Here is a 22,749-nt window from a genome sequence, read left to right as displayed (position 1 = left end):
ACCCACGTGGACACGCTCTGTGTATGGTGTGTGTGTGTGAGAGTGTGTGTGTCGGGAAGTGAGTTCCGGAGAGCAAGAAACAGCAAGCAAGGTTGATCTGAGTCTCTAGGCGTTCAAACCATGCCGGCTGGATTTCAGCAGCTTGGAGGAGAGGTAATGTACATATTACCTGGCTATGATATCTTACAGTATAGAGAGTGTATAAGGTTAAAACCCTAAAAACTATCTGCACTATGAGTGTATAAGGTTAAAACCCTAAAAACTATCTGCACTATGAGTGTATAAAGTTGAAACCCTATAATCTGTCTGGACTATGAGTGTATAAGGTTAAAACCCTAAAAACTATCTGCACTATGAGTGTATAAGATTAAAACCCTAAAAACTATCTGCACTATGAGTGTATAAGGTTAAAACCCTAAAAACTATCTGCACTATGAGTGTATAAGGTTAAAACCCTAAAAACTATCTGCACTATGAGTGTATAAGGTTAAAACCCTAAAAACTATCTGCACTATGAGTGTATAAGATTAAAACCCTAAAAACTATCTGCACTATGAGTGTATAAGGTTAAAACCCTAAAAACTATCTGCACTATGAGTGTATAAGATTAAAACCCTAAAAACTATCTGCACTATGAGTGTATAAGGTTAAAACCCTAAAACTATCTGCACTATGAGTGTATAAGGTTAAAACCCTAAAAACTATCTGCACTATGAGTGTATAAGGTTAAAACCCTAAAAACTATCTGCACTATGAGTGTATAAGGTTAAAACCCTAAAAACTATCTGCACTATGAGTGTATAATGCTAAAACCCTAAAACTATCTGCACTATGAGTGTATAAGGTTAAAACCCTAAAACTATCTGCACTATGAGTATATGAGGTTAAAACCCTAAAAACTATCTGCACTATGAGTGTATGACGCTAAAACCCTAAAACTATCTGCACTATGAGTGTATAAGGTTAAAACCCTAAAAACTATCTGCACTATGAGTGTATAAGGTTAAAACCCTAAAAACTATCTGCACTATGAGTGTATAAGGTTAAAACCCTAAAACTATCTGCACTATGAGTGTATAAGGTTAAAACCCTAAAAACTATCTGCACTATGAGTGTATAAGGTTGAAACCCTAAAACTATCTGCACTATGAGTGTATAAGGTTGAAACCCTAAAACTATCTGCACTATGAGTGTATAAGGTTAAAACCCTAAAACTATCTGCACTGAGTGTATAACGCTAAAACCCTAAAACTATCTGCACTATGAGTGTATAAGGTTAAAACCCTAAAACTATCTGCACTATGAGTGTATAAAGTTGAAACCCTATAATCTGTCTGGACTATGAGTGTATAAGGTTGAAACCCTAAAAACTATCTGCACTATGAGTATATGAGGTTAAAACCCTAAAACTATCTGCACTATGAGTGTATAAGGTTGAAACCCTATAATCTGTCTGCACTATGAGTGTATAAGGTTAAAACCCTAAAACTATCTGCACTATGAGTGTATAAGGTTAAAACCCTAAAAACTATCTGCACTATGAGTGTATAAGGTTAAAACCCTAAAAACTATCTGCAATATGAGTGTATAAGGTTAAAACCCTAAAACTATCTGGACTATGAGTGTTAAGGTTAAAACCCTAAAAACTATCTGCACTATGAGTGTATAAGGTTGAAACCCTATAATCTGTCTGGACTATGAGTGTATAAGGTTAAAACCCTAAAACTATCTGCACTATGAGTGTATAAAGTTGAAACCCTATAATCTGTCTGGACTATGAGTGTATAAGGTTAAAACCCTAAAAACTATCTGCACTATGAGTGTATAAGATTAAAACCCTAAAAACTATCTGCACTATGAGTGTATAAGGTTAAAACCCTAAAAACTATCTGCACTATGAGTGTATAAGATTAAAACCCTAAAACTATCTGCACTATGAGTGTATAAGGTTGAAACCCTAAAAACTATCTGCACTATGAGTGTATAAGGTTGAAACCCTATAATCTGTCTGGACTATGAGTGTATAAGGTTGAAACCCTAAAAACTATCTGCACTATGAGTGTATAAGGTTAAAACCCTAAAAACTATCTGCACTGTGAGTGTATAAGGTTAAAACCCTAAAAACTATCTGCACTATGAGTGTATAAGATTAAAACCCTAAAACTATCTGCACTATGAGTGTATAAGGTTGAAACTCTATAATCTGTCTGGACTATGAGTGTCAAAAGGTTACAGCCCTAAAGATTATCTGGACAATGAGTGTTTAAAGTTGTAACTATCTAAAATCTGGACAAAAAAAATCCAGACTCTTGAGTGTATAAGGTTAAAACCGTAAAACCATCTGGGCTTTAAATGTATGAGTTTAAAACCCTAAAACTATCTGGACTCTTAAGTGTATAAGGTTACAACCCTAAAAACTATCTGCACTATGAGTGTATAGGATTAAAACCCTAAAACTATCTGCACTATGAGTGTATAAGGTTAAAACCCTAAAACTATCTGGGCTATAAGTGTATGAGGTTAAAACCCTAAAACTATCTGGACTTTTGAGTGTATACGGTTAAATGCCTACAAACTACCTACACTATGAATGTATAGGATTAAAACCCTAAACTATCTGGACTCTTGAGTAGATAGTCTATAAGGTGTAAAACTATCTACACTATGAGTGTATAAGGTTATAACTATGTAAAAATTATCTGGACTATGAGTGTATAAGGTGAAGACCCTAAAACTATCTACACTATGAGTGTATAAGGTTACAACCCTACAAATTATCTGCACTATGAGTGTATAAGGTTAAAACCCTAAAATTATCTGGACTATGAGTGTATAAGGTTAAAACCCTAATATTATCTGGACTATGAGTGTATAAGGTTAAATCCTTACAAACTACCTACACTATAAATGTATAGGATTAAAACCCTAAACTATCTGGACTCTTGAGTAGATAGTCTATAAGGTGTAAAACTATCTACACTATGAGTGTATGAGGTTAAAACCCTAAAGACTATCTGGACTAAGAGTGTATAAGGTTAAAACCCTAAAGACTATCTGGACTATGAGTGTATAAGGTTAAAACCCTAAAGACTATCTGGACTATGAGTGTATAAGGTTAAAACCCTAAAGACTATCTGGACTAAGAGTGTATAAGGTTAAAACCCTAAAGACTATCTGGACTATGATTGTATAAAGTTGAAACTATCTAAAAACTATCTGCATGTCATAGTCTAAAGAGCTAAAATCAATGTGGTATAACTTAAATATTATGTTGCTAGTTTGTGTATTGATAAGAAATAATGCCAATAATACTCTACAACCATGTGTCAAAGAGATAATGTAGATAATACACTGCTAGTCTGTACTGAAGAGACGTAAGGCAGATACTCTGTTGCTAGAAATGTTTATATTACACCTCGGGTCTGTGTGGAGCGTTCCACTGCTGGTTGGACATTGCAGTGGGTGCTGTCAGTCTGTGAGGATGGTCAGAAAGCGTCCTGTTATTTCCATCACCCATTTGTTCCCTGCCTTGTGAAGCAATGTGTCCGCTGAAGACCAACAGGCCTATTTTCATGTCAGTAGAGTTAGGACAGGCATGTCATACTGGGTTTCTTCCAGGCCACAGCTCAGCAGAACTTGGCATTTTCCCTCGTCTCTCAAAAATCTGAAATCAGTTCATGAAGGTCATGCTGGTGAGTTGAATCAGGTGCGTTTAATGGAAGAGAATGATGAAGTGTCCAGTGCTGTGACCCATATAGATTGGACACATGTAGTATAGACAGTGTTTAGTATAGGCAGTGGAACCTGTAGAGTTAACAGTGTAAAGCCAAACACAAGAACACACTCTACAGTGCAGTCAGCTGAAGCCCTGCCCACCTCGGTTGCCTTTGCTGTAGCGCTTTGCACTTGTGGCTTGTGAAAGTTTTTGTTTATTAATCACTTTGAATATGAAATATTTACTTGAATATTTTACAGTAAATTGCAGTTTATTTGGTTTATAATAAGAACAGTGTGCGCTGGACTTGGTGTGATTATTGCACAGCTAGCAGCATGGGTATAAAATGCACCAGGCCCTTGCTTGCACCGAGGAGTGACCTTCACAAGGAGAGTGGACTTACAAGACCGGTCAGGGCAGTTCTGAATTCTGCTTTTTATTTTTATTGACTTGTGCAGTACCGTCACATCTGCAGGTCTGCAACGCATTCAAGCGTAGCCAATCCACACATTACTCTAGGGATATTTAGTGGACAGAAAGAGTGGCTTTAAAAGGGGAAATTACACCAATTTCCCAAGGTTTTTGCTTTAAATGGATAGGAGTCCATATAGCCATTTTATGTACTGTCCGAAAACAAGCAGAGCACCCTACACATTCCCTGACTTTCATATGTTATGTTAAAGAATTAGAAAAACAATCAGGCAGTATATTCATAACCATTTTATTACAAATATGTTAATTCCCAACTTTCTGGGAATCAGTAAACTCTGTGGTCTCTGATGTCCATTCACCAGCACTATGAACAGTTCTTACACACCAAGTTCCTCTAGAAAGGTGAACTCCATATCAGGCCTCTCTTAATGATTTGTTAAGCATTTATTTTTTGCAGAAATGCTAAAGAAATGTCATGCCAGATTCTGTCCCATTAATATTCTGTCCATCTGGCATGACAGTTAACAGCATTAATGATGTCATCTTCGAAAAACATGGGTAAAACATTCTTTAAACATGACAGAGGGATATTTTACAAAATATGTCAGACAGAGACTTACTCTGACAGACTAAGTCAATATAATACAATATTGTATTTTATAATATTGTGAAAGAAGTCATGCAAAATCTTTCTTTACCATTGCATATTATCTTATATCCAAAATTATCATTTTAAGGAAATATAAAAATATAAACCCATATGTAGGGCAAGCATTAGAGTGATAGGACTAATATGTGCTGTGTCACTGTTTTGATGTATAATTCCAAAACATAACTTAGCCAAGACTCAACAAAGCAAGGTCACATAATAGAAACACACACTCACACACACACAAATAAAGCAACTGGCCAGCTCACTACATATCCCACTACTGTCTGTTTTGATATTCCAGTAGGACTGAAGTCGTCCTCAGGACATCATTTCCATTAATCTACAAAGAGTGTCTACAATCCCATCATTTTCACATCACTATCTAAAGTCTTGATGTCATAATTTCTGCTTAATAGTAATGAATAAGACTATGATAGCAGAGAACAGATGTCCTGAAGAATGTCGGCAAGACCTCCAGAGAAGCTGCAAGGCTAGTTTTGTTGCTGATCTGAAATTTCCACCAGTGCGTTTAAATGCTGCAGTGCCAAGCATCATCATCTGTTCCCACGCTGCCGTCGCTCAGCGGAAGGACAGGTGTGGAAGCTCTACACCAGTCTGAGAATAAACACTAGCAACACTTTGAAGCAGTGCTGAAAACAAAACAGTTTAGCACTAGCGTATAGGTACTGCAGGCAAAATGGATATTTCAAGGCATGACATTTACATATTTGTAGCATTTCTGGGCATCATTTATATTATGTTTACATTCAGTGTGAAGAAATGACTAAAAACATGAAGAAATAAAACCACAATACAATATCTTCAGTTGTACTCTTATAGATCTTCTCTACAAACCCATGAGGGATCAACTGAAGGTTTACAAACCTGCCTATTTCATTATGCTATAAGCACTTTTCTTTCATTAAATTACAACATACAGTCGTACACAAAGCTAAGGGGCAGCATTGGGCACATTTCACAGCCTCTGTAGCTGATAAAACATAAAACATTTTGGAACATTTCTATTGATTAATTTATTATGATGCTTTTATAAAATTTAAAGAACATCGTTTCACATTGTGATTTACATTATGTCAAAAAGTAAAAAAAACAACAAAAATGGAGCTACAAGGATTTTGCGGGACAGTGACGAGTTGTGGCAGCCTTAGTAGCATCTTACCCCATAACATCTTAACAGTTCATTTAAATGGTGTGTGTGTGTGTGTGTGTGTGTGTGTGTGTGTGTGTGTGTGTGTGTGTTTGTTTGTTCTGCAGAGAATAACTGGAACACTTGCATTATCAGTGTTCACAGCGGTGTTGGGCTCTTTTCAGTTTGGATACAATATCGGAGTCATCAATGCCCCACAAAAGGTAAAATAACTTCTGTTTAATTTATGATGTGCTGATTATGTCGAAAAGTGTGTTTCTTTTTGTGTGTTTAAGTGTTTAGGGTAATTTACAGAAGAAGATGAAAATATCCAAAACAAATACAGATACAATAGACACAATAGAGAGAAGTCCAGTCCCACCGTAATAACTCAGATCAACAGGAGGACAAAGACAAGATGAAAAAGGATTACTTAAATTAACATGTTATAAAATATGACAAGCTATAAAAATACCATAAATCATCAACAAGTTTTCCCAACAAGTAACCAGTCACTTTAGCTCCTAAGGCTCACTTTCCTCCACTACATGTTAATGATGTCTAAGCAGATAAGAATCCACTGCCACAAGCAAAGCATAGATTCTGGAAGTTCCAGCATTTCTTAGAAAGTGGAAATGAAGATAATTCTCATGGATATAACATTGCTTGCTTTTATCATGTTCTTTTGTTGATCAGTTATTCATGGTTACTGATCAAAAAGAGTTCAAAAGAAGTACTACAGAGGCCAAGCACAGTGTGCCATTTTAAAGCTGATTCTCGCTGCCTCAACAGAGTACACTCCAAACCAGCTATGTATTGTATTAAATATAGATCATGACTGTTAGCTACATGGTACATTCGTGAACTAGACAAGAGACTAGCCATGAGTTTCTTTAGAACAGCACCCATAGTTCTCAATTTGTCAAAAGGCTCTTAAGAAATCCTAAACAATAAGGAAAGAGATTTATTTTTAAATTAATAATAAATTAAATTAATTATTGTTTATTTTACATGTGTGTATTTTCATAATGTTTTCTGCATTGTTCCTAACGTACTCTTTAACACAGCATCTCACTTTAAAGGGCTCATGGGTTTAAATATTAGACATAGTCGTTATTCATTTTATACAGCCATTCTTCAACCTCTCTTAGTCTCGTAGAAATAAAACTGTATGTAAATGAGCTCTGTCCTGAGTGGCTGCCCTTGATTGAGTCATATTTAAAAGTGGCATTCAGACTGAAACACTCCTGATTACCTGTGTGGATGGACGGGGGTTCTTATGTAGGCTGAATAGGTGGATGTGACGACGTCACAAAAACAAGTCATTTAAAAAGGAGCTTAGTTTTATACTTAAACTGTATAGGCTGGGGAGTAAATTATATGTTCTGAAACTTTTGCATGTTTATCGTTGTTGTCATTGTTGTTTCCTTGTATGGAAATCACTGTAAAAAGCTTTTATTCAAAGTTACAATTCTGACGCAGTCTAAAAATGTGCATCTTACAGTCTTTATAAATCCTACATTAACTAAAAATTATCCTAGTGACTAAAATGTATAAATTATGCCCTACATTTCTCACATGCAGTTACTTTTAGAGTATATTTTGGCATAAGAATTTGCCATAATGCTTCCCCAGATGCCTCCTCCACTACACTCAGCTAATCCACCTCTCACTATTGTATCTGATCAGCTTATGAAGAAACAAATCAAGAAGATTTCAGTTCTGGTCCAAAATTTTAAGGGATAGAAAGGGATCAGACTGTTAGCAAAAAAGGAAATATGAAGTTAATACATCTGTGTGGGTGTACGTACACACACACATGCACACACACTCTCTCACACACTTAAACTGACATTTTGAGCCTCGGCGTCTCTCTGTACCATACAGATGTACTGGTGTAATGGGAAAGAACTTTTTCTATTTCAGGAGAGTTCAAATAGGGTTCAGGCTGTTCTGTGACAGACAGAAGACATCATGCATGCACTGAGGCAGTCAAATATTAAAGGGCCATGTATCATAAAAAACTGTCCTCGCCTTTTCTGAATGAAGAGTTTGATAAATGATAAAGTTTCATATTGTTCATTCCAAGTTCATACAGTCCACATGTAAAAACTAAGCTACAAGAAATAAACAAATTGTCTCAATGTCACAAAAAACTATTACTTTACGTGCAGTATATCTGTCTATTCAGCCTAAATTGGTTTTAGAACAACCAGTGTTTCAGCCATGACTTTTACATGAGGCACAATATACGGCAGCAAATGGCAGAGCTTTAATGATGGCAGTCCTTTAAGACATAGATTAGATTAATAAATACAAACTTGTATCTCCATTTTTGCCATTTATCTTTTTCTGACATCTTTTGAACAACTTCTCATGATGAATGGACTAATATAAATGTTCACAAAGTGACTCTGAATTAAAAATTTTACATTGACTTCCATTGAAGGCTAAGAAGGTTTTTTCCTTCTTCTGTAAAGTTGGCATTTTGGAGATGTTTTGATGCAGTGAGTTTCACACCATGTGGGAAAGTATCACCACAGACATTTACTTTTTTTTGCTACTTTTTAAAACATAGGTTGGAGGGTTGTCATATTCTGTGCATGTTGTAATTCTAGGTATTTCATCTGTATTAAGTAACTGTGTCCTCAAGGGAAGAATTATAATTCAGTTGTGACTTCCAGTGTCCTTTCCACAGGTCATAAAGTTCAGTGCCTGCCTTTGCTCTAGCCGCTGCCACTGTGATAAGCATCTAGCAAACTCATGCCATATATTTACCCTCCCACACCAAGCCCATACAAAGAACACCATTCATACAGATGTCTTTAAACAAAGGTGAACTAATGATATTCACAATTTGCAAAAATGCAGTATTCATTCATTTTCTATGGCCTGCTTTTTGCATATGCATTGAAGGTGCTAGCTAGAATTCTTTGACCACTTTTGGTTCCATGTAGAATCATTGTTGTAAAAGAGATGTACATGTGAAGATCCATTAAATTGGCAAAGAACCTTTACATCCACCTATTTAAATCTGTAAAAAGTTCTTCACACCTGTCTTTCACAAAGATAGTTCTTTATAGAACTAAAAAAAAAAGGTTCTTCTAAGGCATCACTCAAAGAACCCTTCTATTTCCATAAGTGTATGTGGAAATAGAAGGGTGAAAAATGTGAAAAATACATAATAAAATAAAAATAATATAATAATATTTTTTATAAAACCATACATCAAGGTCAGGAAACTTTTAGAAATCTTTACTTTCAAAGATTTAGTGTTTTATTCGGTCTGAAACTCTATTCGGACGGGATTAGTTTTACATGGGCAGGAGGAGTAATGTCATTTTATTTTACAATGTCTGTAAAATTTGGGGGTGGCTACTTGACTGACGCACTGCCGTCACCTCGGCAACGTGATGATAACTATTTCTTATAACTCACTTACAGAAATGATGAAATTTTAGTTTGAAAATTAGCAGCTGCATGTTCACATATTTGGAGGCCATATACTACGCTACACAATGGCTTAACTAATGCAGAAGGATCATGCCTCTGAGGAGTCCTTTGACTTGTCTTAAATGCCTCCTCAGGCGTTACTTGAGGAAAGCTGCGAAAAGCTCCTTTTCCACTGGATATGACAGTATATTTACCCACACTTTGATTAGCGTGGGATTAGCCTGAGGTTATTTTTACGACTCGTTTGACAGAAGGTAAAAGGGGCTGGAATCTTTATTTACACAGGAGTACACAGCCCAAAAAAATGACTGACATGGTGCATTTAGACTGGTCTTAAATTCCTGTGAAACTCTGGTAATAGTTACATTACCCCACCTCCCCATGTGAAACTAATCCCGTCCGAATAGGGCTTTAGACTAAATAATAATTCACCACTGAAACGTGTTTTTGTTTTAGATGTGGGCTTAATCTGTGAAACCCTATAAGTAACCTGGGTACATTCATTATGATTTTTTACATCATGATTAGTTTTACAGTATGCCCTATTTACTGTTGTTCCTCTTGTCTCTCTTTTTGCATGGCCTTCAACTCTCGCTCCTCAGATTATTGAGGCAGAGTATAACTCAACATGGATACACCGCTATTCAGAGCCCATTCCAGAGGCCACACTTACCTCCCTGTGGTCTCTCTCAGTGGCCATCTTCTCCATCGGAGGCATGCTCTCCTCCTTCTCCGTGGGGATCGTCTCAGAATGGCTCGGCAGGTGAGAAGGCTGTTGATGACCTGGGATAAGTTAGAAATGCTTTTGACCATAATGTTTCCATGGTAATGGAACTGGACTTGACTAAAGAATATAAGATATATCAAACATGTGCATTGATAATGATTAGAATAATAATTAATAATTAATAAATATATACAATTTTAGATTCAGAACTCATGTTCATATACAGAAAACACTCTTCAAGGTTTTGGACAAAGCCTGCTAATGCTGTGTTTAAGCATTACCAGTTGGTAACTCATAACATGATAGTCATTGCCCTGTTAAAACACAACTACACATTAAAACTTGGCAAAGTATTAATAAAAGTAAATCATACTTTACTGTACAACATAGTCATGAGCAGTGAAGCCACACAACAGGCCCTGAACTGAGAAAAGGGTTTCTGTTGTCCAGTTGTCAGGCCACATTTATGAAAGACACTATTAATAAAATAAAATCCTGAAAATGAAATGCTATACTATACGTTCTAATGCACACAGCCGCTCCTGATGTTCTTGTAGTTCTATGAATAATTCAGAGGTGTTATGATATATATATGTATATGTTATGATATGACATTTATATATTTTTAGTATGGAGGGCTGTCAGACCCGCAGTGGTTCTATTTATGTCTGTGATATCAGACATACCGATATACATCAGAGAAGGTTCTACTGTTACAGCATTTTACATTCAGAACAAACCTCATCTTATTAAGTAACAAATAACATCTAAAGACAAACCAATCTGACTCTAGATTACCTAGAGCTGCTGGTCTGTATGTGTATGATTATGCACTGCACAGCTGCCAATCAATTGGCTGATTACATAGTTGCATAAATTAGTAGGAGTACATGTAGGTGAAAGAAATAAACATATAGAATTGTATAACTGGGTCATTAAGCTCTTATAATATCAGGGCAGATTGTAAATACACCGTTTATTCAGGAATGACAGAAACGTCATAAATCGATTGGCCATGTATCAGTATCAGACAATGACTTCTGCATCAGTGCTGAACAGTTGATAATACAGTGTGTTGCTGCTGAAGTGTTCAATAGATCATCAGTCTCCTTTTCAAACGTGTGAAAACGAATGCATGTAGTTATACACACTGAATTGCAACAGAGAAATGTAGGCCTAGTGTGTTTAACCTAAAACCAGCTAAAAGCAGTAGACATCCCTCAGTGCAATGGTTTAGACTTCTGGTTAAGAAGCTAGTGATGACCAGGGGTGGGAAAACCAGTTGAAAATCCTGTGGTGCTTTTTGTTTGGACCTGGATATCCTGTGGTGGACTTTCTGGACATGGATTTCCCACCTCTAGTGATCTCTTGTGATAGCATAGCATCTTATTTAAAATTGGTACAGGAGAGCTGTTGCGATGGTCACTGCAGTCAAGGCAATGAGGAACCAAGAGTAAACTTGGAGAGTGTGGAGACTTGTAGACAGTTAAGGCAGGCTACTGTTGGAAGTTCAGTTCTATCAGAGTGTGTAGGTGTGGTTACTAGTGTTGATGATGAGCCTTTCGAGGAGGTTAAGCAGTTAAAATAGGTTTCTGTACTCGTGCTGCTTCCTCCTGAAAATACAGCTGTCTGCATTTTGGCAGGATGCTTTCATCTCTTGCTTTATCAATTACGCTCTATAAATTAATTTTCTTTAATTTATAGTTATAATTTTTTTAAGATCATGCTCTTGCGAGAAAAGTGGCAGCAGGGTAGAAGCTAGAGTAGAAGTGCATGTAGAAGAAAGGGACGACTCTAGAAGTTAATATGTGTGTGTGGAAGCTGAGTGTAGAAGTGAGGGTCATTTTCAGTAACCATCGAGCAGTGCAAATTACTGCTTTGCAAATCTAAATAAATATCCAGTATTTCCACTAATATCAATTATGAGTTTACGTGGGTAAAAATGAATTATAAAAAAATCCCCTCAAAGTCTATGTATGAAAATTGCAGTAAATTATGCATTTTTTTTTCTGGGAAAGGACCATCATGACCCCCACTCTAATTGTGCCTTCCCCAAATTTAAGCTTACATTTTACTCCTCATTACAGGGCAGGCAGCTTGTCTGCTATGAGATGTCATGAACACAATGTACACTACATGTCCAAAGGTTTGTGGACACCCCTTTAAATGAATGCATTTAGCTACTCTAAGCTGCTCCCATTGCACTGTTCTTGCTAAATGCAATCAAATCCTCACAGCAATGCTCCAAAATGTAGTAGAAAGCCTCCCCTGGACAGTAGAGACAGTTATTTAGTTATAGCAGGACTCTTTTTTTAATACCCTTGATTTCAAGACAAGAACTATGAATGTGCAAGTGTCCCAATACTTTTTTCAATATAGAATGGATTGTTAAGCCAGGTTTTTTATTGGCCAACAGGTCATATAACACAACTTAAAATGAGTCCTAAAAGAGGAGAGAGGGAAAGAGTATAGCTCTGTTTAGCCCCATGTGTCTGGGTTTGGCTTGAAATAAGGTCAAGGTCGCAGCAGTTTTCCACTAACCTGTGTCAGAGTCTGTGTCCCTGAGCCTTCACCCCCCACACAACCCACCAAACCCACACCACCTCAGTACCCCTCCATGCATGTCCTTTGTCTAAGGTTTCAGTTAGGTTACATAATGTATCACAGCTCTGGTATCTGACCTAAAGCAGCTGTCTATTTCTATAACAGTGAAAAGCTGACATTGGAACAGTGGACTTTAAAGCAGAATGAGGTCGTCTACAGTGACAGCAGACCGGCCTCTATGTGTTTCAGAGCTGTGGAGTGACTTAAACTGTCTGCAAATATAATGCACAAACTGAGAAGCTTCATGAATCTATAGCCGCCTAGTGAAAAACCACTGGTACTGCAGAGCGGAGTGTTTTCAGCCACCCTGTGATTTATACTATGTATTCACAAAGCTGTGAACTCTTAGATTCCTTCTAAGCAGAGCTGTCAGTAAGACATCAGTTTGCATGTATAAGCAGACCAAGTCATTTAGCTGCAAGGATCAAGTAAGTCTCAGATATTACATATCAAGTGTCAGGTTAAGTCCATAAATGTTAAGATTAGAAAGAAAGATTTTAAAATGCAAAGTAAAGACTTAAAATTATAAATAAAGACATTACATTAAAAAATAAAGACTTTGAAATTCAAAAAATAAAAAAATTAACATTAGAAATAAAGATTTAAAATATAGAAATAAATACAATAGGATAAAAAAATCGAATGGTTTAAAGTAATGATTTTAAATAAATACATAGAAGTCAGAAATAATTAAATAAAAAATAAACATGTTAAAATTAGAAATAAAATTTGTTGTTTTAGAATATCTACAGTTCCATCCATCATTCCCAGCACATATAACATTACAGCTTACAGCTTGAAAGACTAATATATTGAATGTGTTGTTGACATTTATCAGAAAACAAATAGTTTTTCATCATTTGAAAATATTGGAAAATATTCTATTTGTGAACAGTGATGCAAAACGTCACAGCTCTAGTTATAAAGGAAAGTCTTATTATGTCAAAAACCAGCAAGTCAGGTTTATGAATACATGGTATATTTTATTGTTATATAAAGCCCTTACTTATGATCTTGTGTCTGACAGCATGAGGATAAAAAATAGCTTTGAAAGTCAGTAGTGAGTATCTTTATCTAAATTATATCATATTTCTACAAAATGAACATTTAATCACACATTAAAACACCAAACTTTGTTCTGTACTGATTTAGACATTTTAGGAGACGATCATAAGCCAAAAAAAAGGCCTTAGAATATTGCACATGTCAGTTTTCACTAAATTAGGATGTCAAAAAAGAGTGACTTCAATAGGATTGATGATCTTTATTATTTGTGTTACTATTCATGATAGCTAATGATATGTTGTGTTAAATTTACCGCACAGTATTAAACGCTTTTAACACTTATAACGCATAACACTTCTGCTTTGACAGGAGGAAAGCTATGCTCATCAACAATCTCCTGGCGTTCATTGGTGGAGGCCTGATGGGGATGTCTAAAATCAGCAGATCGTTTGAGATGATGATTTTAGGACGCTTCACTATCGGAACCTACTGTGGTTAGTCCTGCTTTTTGATTTCTAATAATGAATATTCTAATGCAATTAAAGAAAGAGATCCAATAATACACATATGAACACTGAGCTACAGACAGGATTTAATTATCTGTATCACAATATGATTAGTTTATCAAATCATGGTAAATTCTCTCATTGTAATACACAATATTAGCTCATTTATGAGTATATTGTTAATAGCATCATAAAAAGTACATAAAAAAACACTGCACGTTTCATTAGAGAGAGTGGAATTAGTCCTGAGTATAAAAAAGAATAAAAATGACTGTACAGAGAAAGGGAGAATATTTGAATAGCAGTATTTTAAAATCTGCAGCTACTAGTAATTTTTTTTCTGCAGGACAAAATATTGTGATAAATATCATGTACCGTGAAAATGTCTTTAAATATCGTGATATGTCATTTTTACCATATCGCCTAGCCCTATTTTAAACTTCAGTATGTGCTATTCTGCGTGTAAACACTTCTATTAGAAGATCATTTCATTCTCTTTTTTCTTTTTCTTTTTCTTTTTGACATTTGTAAACAGAATATTTTTATTATTATATATTATTATTTCAAGTAATCTATCATCTCTATCAAATGAGACATTTGCAGTCAAAAGTCAAATAAACATAGAGAAACCCACTGACTTTAAATCACTTTAAACCCCTGAGAAACAACGTCCAGGCTTTCTCTAAAATGTCTAGGACCAGATAATCAGTTGTTTATCTGGGCAGGTATGACCCAATGGAGTCAAAAGTCTGGTCACCTGACTCCTTAAATAAATTTTTCATAAGATATTAGATTAGATATTAGATTCAATATTTTTCTACTTCTATATAAATACTCGTACTTAAAGCCAAATCTAAGTAGTGAAGTTATGTATGAAGTGTTTTTTTTTTTACGTCGCAAACAAGTACTCAGTATATGTAGCACATTCGGCAGAAATGTTATCAGTGCTGTTGAAAAAGCATCCCAGGAGACTCCTAATGAAATAGGTAGGTAGTAGCTTGTGAGAGTGGCAGGAGTGTATAAACTATTCTGTGAGTGGGGGTATCTAGACTAACTGGTAGTGCATGCTTTTATTCTTATTTATTTTTCAGAATAAAAATCCTGCTTATCCACACAGCAAACACACACCTTTTTTAGATTAGATTGTAGTCTGCATTTATGTTAATGTACACAAGCAGTTTTTCAGCCTATTAACAGCCAACAGGACGTCCCACGCAGACAGAAAGACTTACAGAAGAATTACATGCATAACTTGCATCTGATCTTTTGTTAGGTTTGGCATCGGGTCTGGTGCCTATGTATGTAGGTGAGATTTCACCGACCAATCTGCGTGGAGCTCTGGGCACACTGCATCAGCTCGCTATCGTCACTGGAATACTCATTGCTCAGGTACACAGTAATGACTCTTTCTTGGTAAAATGGATTTAATCTATTTTTTAATAATTATTATAAGGAACGAAGAAGTTATTTGGAATGATGCCGTAAAGTAGTCCTATAGAAACTGCTACAGAATCAAAAGGAAGAGAATTTAAAAGGTTGAAGAAACTCCACGTGATTCTCAAGAAAATGTCTTATGCAGTTAAATCTATCTTTGTCTATAGATTTTAGGTCTGGAGTCGTTGCTGGGCAGCGAGGAGTTATGGCCTGTGCTTTTGGGCATTACAGTGATCCCTACAGTCCTACAGATGGCGTTACTGCCCTTTTGTCCAGAGAGCCCACGCTTCCTCTACATTGTTCGCTGCCAGGAACATCACGCCAAGAGTGGTGAGGTGACACACCAAATAAATCACACTGTGCTAAAAGAGAGTTTGGAAGCCTTGCCAAATAAGGCCTCAATACACTTATAATAAAAAATATTAAGACTAACAATTCTGCATTTTAATTAAGATTACAAATAATGTACTTACAAAATGTACAGTCTTCATTAAATATACAGAGGAAATGGATTTATTCAAAGAAAATGACACTTTATGCCCTTACTGCAAAAGTACTACTTTTTGTACTGGGGCACTGCGAATTTAAAGAGGTGAAGTGTTCATGATCATGTTAGCTAGATAACACAGGCTAACGGAACTGATGCCTTTGCTAGTTTCAGTTAGTTTAATTAATGCCTTTGCTGTAGTGCTCTTATCTATATTGGTGTTAGGCTATGTAGTTACAAGTTATACATTATCTGTTGCATGGCTGACTTTGTTTTAAATTTTATATGTATATAAATGTCCATTACGGCCAAAAACGGAAGCTGGTGCTTGGCAGCAGTGCTCTTTTTGAAGACTGGTATCCTCTCCTTTTCTGTTCTTTGCACAGTGTTCTTGTAGTTGTTCTGTGTTTGTCTGATGGTGAACTCATTATTCATCGCCAGAGAGGTCTGCAGATGATACCTTGGGGTTCTTTGTAGCTTTCTGTAATATTATTCACTGCACACATTAAGTGATTTTTGCTGGACGGCCACAGCGGTGCTGGATTTCCATCATTTTGCTATCATCACTGTGGATTGACGGAGGCCAGACTCTTTAGAAATAACCTTTTCCAGCCTGGTGAGCTTTGTTTACATTTACCTTTTCCCAGGTCCCCAGGGATCTCTTTGATTGAGGCATGTCACTTCCATAAAACTGTGTGGTGAAGACCGAACTTCGGCAGTGATATGTTCTAAAAATCGCTGCTAAATTAAAATTTGATGAAGCACTTGACTTCAGTTACCTCTTTAAATAAACTCCCAAAAAATACCACTGAACGTTCCCCTACTTTTAAATATCTTCATCAACAGACCTTTCATTTTCATTGCATAGTGTTCTCTGACTTGTTATTGGGAGCAAGTGTGGAAAACACCACAAATACTTGAGGTAGTCTTCAATGACACATAAACCTGCATCAGTATGAACTGAACATACCCACAATTCTGCTGTGTCTCATTCAGGTCTGAGGCGGCTGACGGGGCGCCTGGAGGTGAGTGAAGACTTGGCAGAAATGAAGGAGGAGAAGAGGAGGATGGACATGGAGAGGAAGGTGTCCATTGCAGAACTTTTCCGCTCTCCACTGTACAGGCAGCCTATCATCATAGCCATTCTACTGCAGCTCTCTCAACAGCTGTCAGGAGTGAACGCTGTGAGTAATGAGTACCACTGCTGCTGTTGGACTGCTGTTTCATTTTTAATGTTTACAAACAATACATTGAGTGTTTTCACATGCCATGTTCTATTCTTGCCATATTGCCCACAGTTAAATGGAGATAAATGACACTTTCAGCAATGGGTTGGTTTCCAGGACATTAGACTCACACTCTACTAGTCAGCTAATACTATGGGTCGCTACTTCCAAGAATCTGAATCCCAGAATCAGCACCTCGTGGTTGGTGTGGCGCAACAGATAACACCACTGACTGCCACTGAGCTACCACACCATGTGGGAGGCTGGGGTTCGATTCCCGGTCTGGGTGATGTTGCTGCGCTACATCAATAAGAGTCCTTGGGCAAGACTCCTAACACTACATTGGCCCACCTCTGTAATATGAGTAACCTTGTAAGTCGCTCTGGATAAGAGTGTCTGCTAAATGCCATAAATGAATGTGGAATCAAAGGACCAGAATCTACATCCTTCTAAGGACCTCTCTTTGTTAATCAAAATATTGAGTACTTTTGAGATTTAATCCACCGGAAGGGCTTTTTTCCATTGACTATATAGAGGGGTTTAAGGTCCATTAGGAAGAACATGATGCTCTGTCAACTCCAACAACTGTTACTACAGCTGTAACCAATTCAGTCATTTCTCTTTTTCCAGATATTTTACTATTCAACCAGCATATTCCAGAAAGCTGGAGTGGAGAGTCCAGTCTATGCCACCATCGGTGCTGGAGTGGTCAACTGTGCTTTCACTGTGGTCTCGGTAATGCCAGGAAACTTGTATCCCATTACTTTTTAACATGTTTTATCTGAGAACAAACAAGATAAGAGGGCAAAATGGCTACCATGTTACTAGGTCATGGCATTTTTAATGTCATTGGGTATGGAATAAACAGAGAGAGCAATGCTGAAGGTTCTTCATAAGTAAGTTTGAAAAGGTTTTCAGAACACACCTGTGATGTGCAATATACGCTGTATAGCTAGACGATCCTTTTAGTGAGCCAGTTCAGCTTCTTTACAGTGAACCCAGGCATTTAGTTGCGCATGCACAGCTTGTAATAGGACTCTAGAGCAGCCATGCATGTGGAGCAGTGAAACTGACTTCTCTAGAGTGCCGGGGCTACAGTCAATACCTCTGAAATAAGTTTAAGTGAAATTTTAAACGATCGCTAATCGTCCATAATCAGTACCTGACCTCAGTAATACTCTCATGGCTGAATGCCATCAAAAGAAAAAAACAGCAACAGCATTCCAAAATCTCATGTGAGGACATTGCAGAAGGGTAGAGTCTGTTACTGCAGCAAAAGGAAATCAAACGGCCTGTGGTTACCCTTGATTTCAAAAGCAACTCTGGAGGAGCAGGTGTCTGCAAACTTTTGGTCAAATAGTGTATAGTATAGTTGTATGTAAACATTTTGGCATGAATTGTGAATACAAATTCATTTGTATGCAAATGTTAATGTACTGTTAACTTTGTATGATTTTCAGTTATTTGCTGTCTCTTATAGACAGAGTGGTCATTTCAGGCCAGCTCACCTTGGCTCATTATCTAACTTGCGCCATAACGCTGTGGTTCACTATTTGCTAATGTTTCTCACTTTCAACTGAGATCTTTATCCTGTTAGTTCTGTTTTAGCAGGCTGGAAAGCTCATTAAACTGGGCAACAGTAGTCAAGCAGTTAGGGATTTTGCGTAGTTAAGAACCATTCCCCATGGTTTTAGCTACCTGGGCGAGTGAGTGAGGGAGTAAGTGAGTGAGTTAGCAGCCAGTCTAGACTGGAGTGTATGGTTCTCCTGAAGGCTATAGCTATTAAATTCGGCATGCCAAATGACTACACAGTTAGATGTCTACATAAGCCTATGAAAGGAAGTGTTCAGCTGTATGAAGACTCTATAGTTGATTTCATAGAGATTGGCATGGAATAACTAGGAAAATTGCTAGGTTTAATCATTGCCATCATAGGTAATATTGCATTATTAAGAGGCAGTGGTGTTCAGTACTAAGGCTCATATCGCTTGGTTTGAAAGTATCATGTACAAATTTGAACTTTATATTATATATATATATATATATATATATATATATATATATATATATACTATAATATAAATAGCATACTACCTTTGTAGCTGCTGCATGCAAGAATGTGAATCTGTAATATTGTTTCCTTAAAAAAGTACTTCATTTATGGCCTCCATACCTGATTAGCTAAACAGTAGTGCAGAACAGATAAATGATTAAATTCACTCAATTCAAAACCATGCAGCTAATTGTCAAACTATCTTCTCAACAGCTCTTCCTGGTGGAGAGGATGGGTCGGCGGACGCTGCACATGTTGGGACTGGCTGGAATGTGCGTGTGTGCAATTGTCATGACAGTTGCCCTGAACTTACTGGTTAGTAACTTTCGTAACATCAAGCTTTTGCCTTCTTTTTTTCCCCCTCTGATCAAAATAGTGGCTCTTGGTCTCATCTTCTCATAAACTTCTTAATAAAGTGAAGCCCAAGCCTTCTGTTCTTCTTAGACGTTACTCTCAGTATTCCTTACACATGTTGTTTCTAAAGCACTCTTAGCTTCTGTCTGCTCCTCGTTTCTGAGACCTCCCTTTGTTTAGTTTCTTCATTATATCTGTTGGCTGCTAACTAGGAAGGTGTGCCATGGATGAGCTACATCAGCATGCTGGCCATCTTTGGCTTTGTGGCGTTCTTTGAGGTGGGACCCGGACCGATTCCCTGGTTTTTCGTGGCCGAGCTCTTTTCTCAAGGGCCCAGGCCTGCAGCCATGGCAGTGGCTGGATGCTCCAACTGGACCGCAAACTTTATCATTGGCATGGGTTTCCAGTACGTCGCTGTAAGTGGAAATGAACTGTGCTGTGCTGCGATTATCCTGACAAGTTCTTACACTTCATTAATATGGCTTTATTAAAATGCTTCACTGTAAAAAAAAAAACAAAAAAACATGCAACATGCAAAGGTTTGGGCACCCCTGTTACTGTGAATAGCTCAGTGATAAGAAGGTAAATCTTTAGTTTAAAAAAAAAAAAAAGCAATATTAGTATTTTATTCATACCTTTTATCAAGGTCATCTTTTACTAAGCTTGCTAATAAAAAAGCCTTTTTCAAAGCTTTATAAAGACTCCTCAAACATTGTACCAACAATTATCAGCCATGAGCTCCTCTAAGCAGCTGCCTCTAGCACTCAGATTAATTAGTTGAGATAATTAGATTCAGAATTAGATTCATCAGCAGCAATTTCTAGAATTAATAAAACAGAGGATGAAAACCGGTTTGCTTCTACAGCAGGATAATGATCCTTAACACGCCTCAAAATCCACAATGTACTGCTGCAAGAGGTGCAAGCTGAAGGATTTGCCATGGCCTAGGGCTCTGAGAGGGTGAAGGGCCTTGCCGAACCTGGGTATCGAACCCACAACCCTGTCATCAATATCTTTACCAGTACCTTTACTTTTCATTACTTTTTCTTATGGAAACATGTCATTTCTTTACTAATCACAGTAACAGAAATAAAGACTTGGGGAACCCAAACCTTTGCATGCCATTGTAAATGTCTTCATAATACTAATCTGGGATCGGTGCAGTCCCAGGTTTTACATTTTTTAAATGTTTGGTATCAGATATGTACATGAAAAATTACAGACGTTTTGGCACAGAATCTCTATGTTGGTGCATCCCTTGTATTTTGCCCAGTCATTAAACTCCAACCCTTTTTTTCCCCCTCTTTCCTTTCACCACAGAACCTCTGTGGCCCATATGTCTTCCTCATCTTTGCTGCACTTCTCCTGTTCTTCTTGCTGTTCACCTTCTTCCGGGTACCTGAGACACGAGGAAAGACCTTCGATCAGATTTCCGCCAGCTTTCACCGTCATCAGCCAACCATGATGGACATGGATCTGGACATGGATCTGGGCAAGCCCAGTACAGAGCTGGAATATCTAGGAGCAGATGGGACAGAACACTGAGGCCCAGGAGGAGGGAGAAGATCTGATGAGAAGGAAGACCTAAGGAGAATAGTTGGTTACATATCGGAACAAGTGGCCTTTAACGGTGTGTGGGGCGATTCAAGAGGAACTAAGTACACCGCAGAAGGAAATACGACAGCTGTTACCTGTGGTGGTTGCTACAGTGTTCTGTTGGACAGATTGTACAGGTGTTTCAGAGGGGAGAAGGACTTTGGAAACTTGGATTCCTGCACTTTATATGCACAATGTTTTTAGTGTGTTGAGATGAAAAGCCAGTTATATTTGTGTATTTATATTCACACCAACATGCTAGCTACCTACCGTTGGGCCATATTTATGATGCAACATTTAGCATTACTTCAAGCTTTTCGTAGATCTTGAACAATGCATTTCTGTAATACCCTACATTATACATCATTTCATTACAGGTACTGTCTGGATCACAATTTAGAGCCTAAATTCTATTGACTGTGGTTTTCTATTAAAGGGATTTAGGCTATGATGGCCAATTTCCCAGACATGCATTGACCTTAGTGTTGGACTAAACCGAATTGCCACTGCAAAATCTTGGAAGCTGGCATATGAGTGATCAAGCCAGCCATTTCACACGAACACGTTGGGAAACATTTACTGCGACTTAACTGCAAGTTGAATAGTTTCATTTGCAAATTAACACAAACTTTATACAAGCGTTCGGGATAATTTTGCATCATTGGGGGAAGAAAGGGGGTAAAGGGGGAGTGTGGGGGGCTTGTTTAGTAAAGGTTTTAATTTTCTAAATTGCTAGACAATAGTCATTAAAGTAAGAAGCTGAGTGTCTCAGCTGCTGTCAGTAATTGGACATAGGCTACTACTGATCTTACAGGAGAAGGGAAGAGGACCTTTTATTTTGCCATGTGATGACTGTTCTGTAATGTTTGTGAGGCGTGTCTGAAACGTAAAATGAACGTTTAAGCTCATATGGAATTAAGACTCATTTCAGAACATACACCCTTGCCAAGAAACATCACTACAGAGGTCTAAAGGATAACAGTACGCATTCAGAACTGTCCAGCTGCTTTTCAGAAACACCCTCAATGGTGCCATTCTACCTACACTTATAAATGTAGTACCCCCAATATGATAAGGGCAAGTGAACTGTGCTTATAGACCTCAAATATAGTATTAAAAGATGCAAAGCTTCTACCTGCTAAAGTTCATAGGGCAGTCTTGTACTTTATTTTTATTAGTCCTTACATATCACAGGTATTCATGTAAACCATATGAAATCCGTCTTGCCTCCATCCATTAGACCTTTTCTTGCTCAGGCACCTTAAACAAAACCCCATGGCTGTGTCCACAATACAAGAACCACAAGGATGAAACAAAGACTCCACACAAAAGCAGCAGCTGCGTGTTTTGCAAATGTT

At 37.3% G+C, this 22,749-nt stretch overlaps 1 protein-coding gene across 1 annotated transcript; it reads left to right on the top strand.

Annotated features, from left to right (window-relative positions):
* Positions 1–89: 89 nt before the first annotated feature.
* LOC140561638 (solute carrier family 2, facilitated glucose transporter member 4-like) lies at positions 90–21,340 on the top strand. Its single transcript, XM_072686868.1, has 11 exons — positions 90–153; positions 6,075–6,170; positions 10,002–10,162; positions 14,105–14,229; positions 15,515–15,630; positions 15,843–16,005; positions 17,159–17,346; positions 18,019–18,123; positions 19,655–19,756; positions 20,008–20,211; positions 21,116–21,340. The coding sequence occupies exons 1-11, from the start codon at positions 121–123 to the stop codon at positions 21,338–21,340; spliced, it is 1,518 nt and encodes a 505-aa protein (XP_072542969.1). The 5' UTR covers positions 90–120.
* The last annotated feature ends 1,409 nt before the right edge of the window (positions 21,341–22,749 follow it).

Source organism: Salminus brasiliensis, chromosome 9, assembly GCF_030463535.1.
Source record: "Salminus brasiliensis chromosome 9, fSalBra1.hap2, whole genome shotgun sequence".
NCBI classification, from domain to species: domain Eukaryota; kingdom Metazoa; phylum Chordata; class Actinopteri; order Characiformes; family Bryconidae; genus Salminus; species Salminus brasiliensis.
This window is presented reverse-complemented; position numbering and strand designations above follow the sequence as displayed.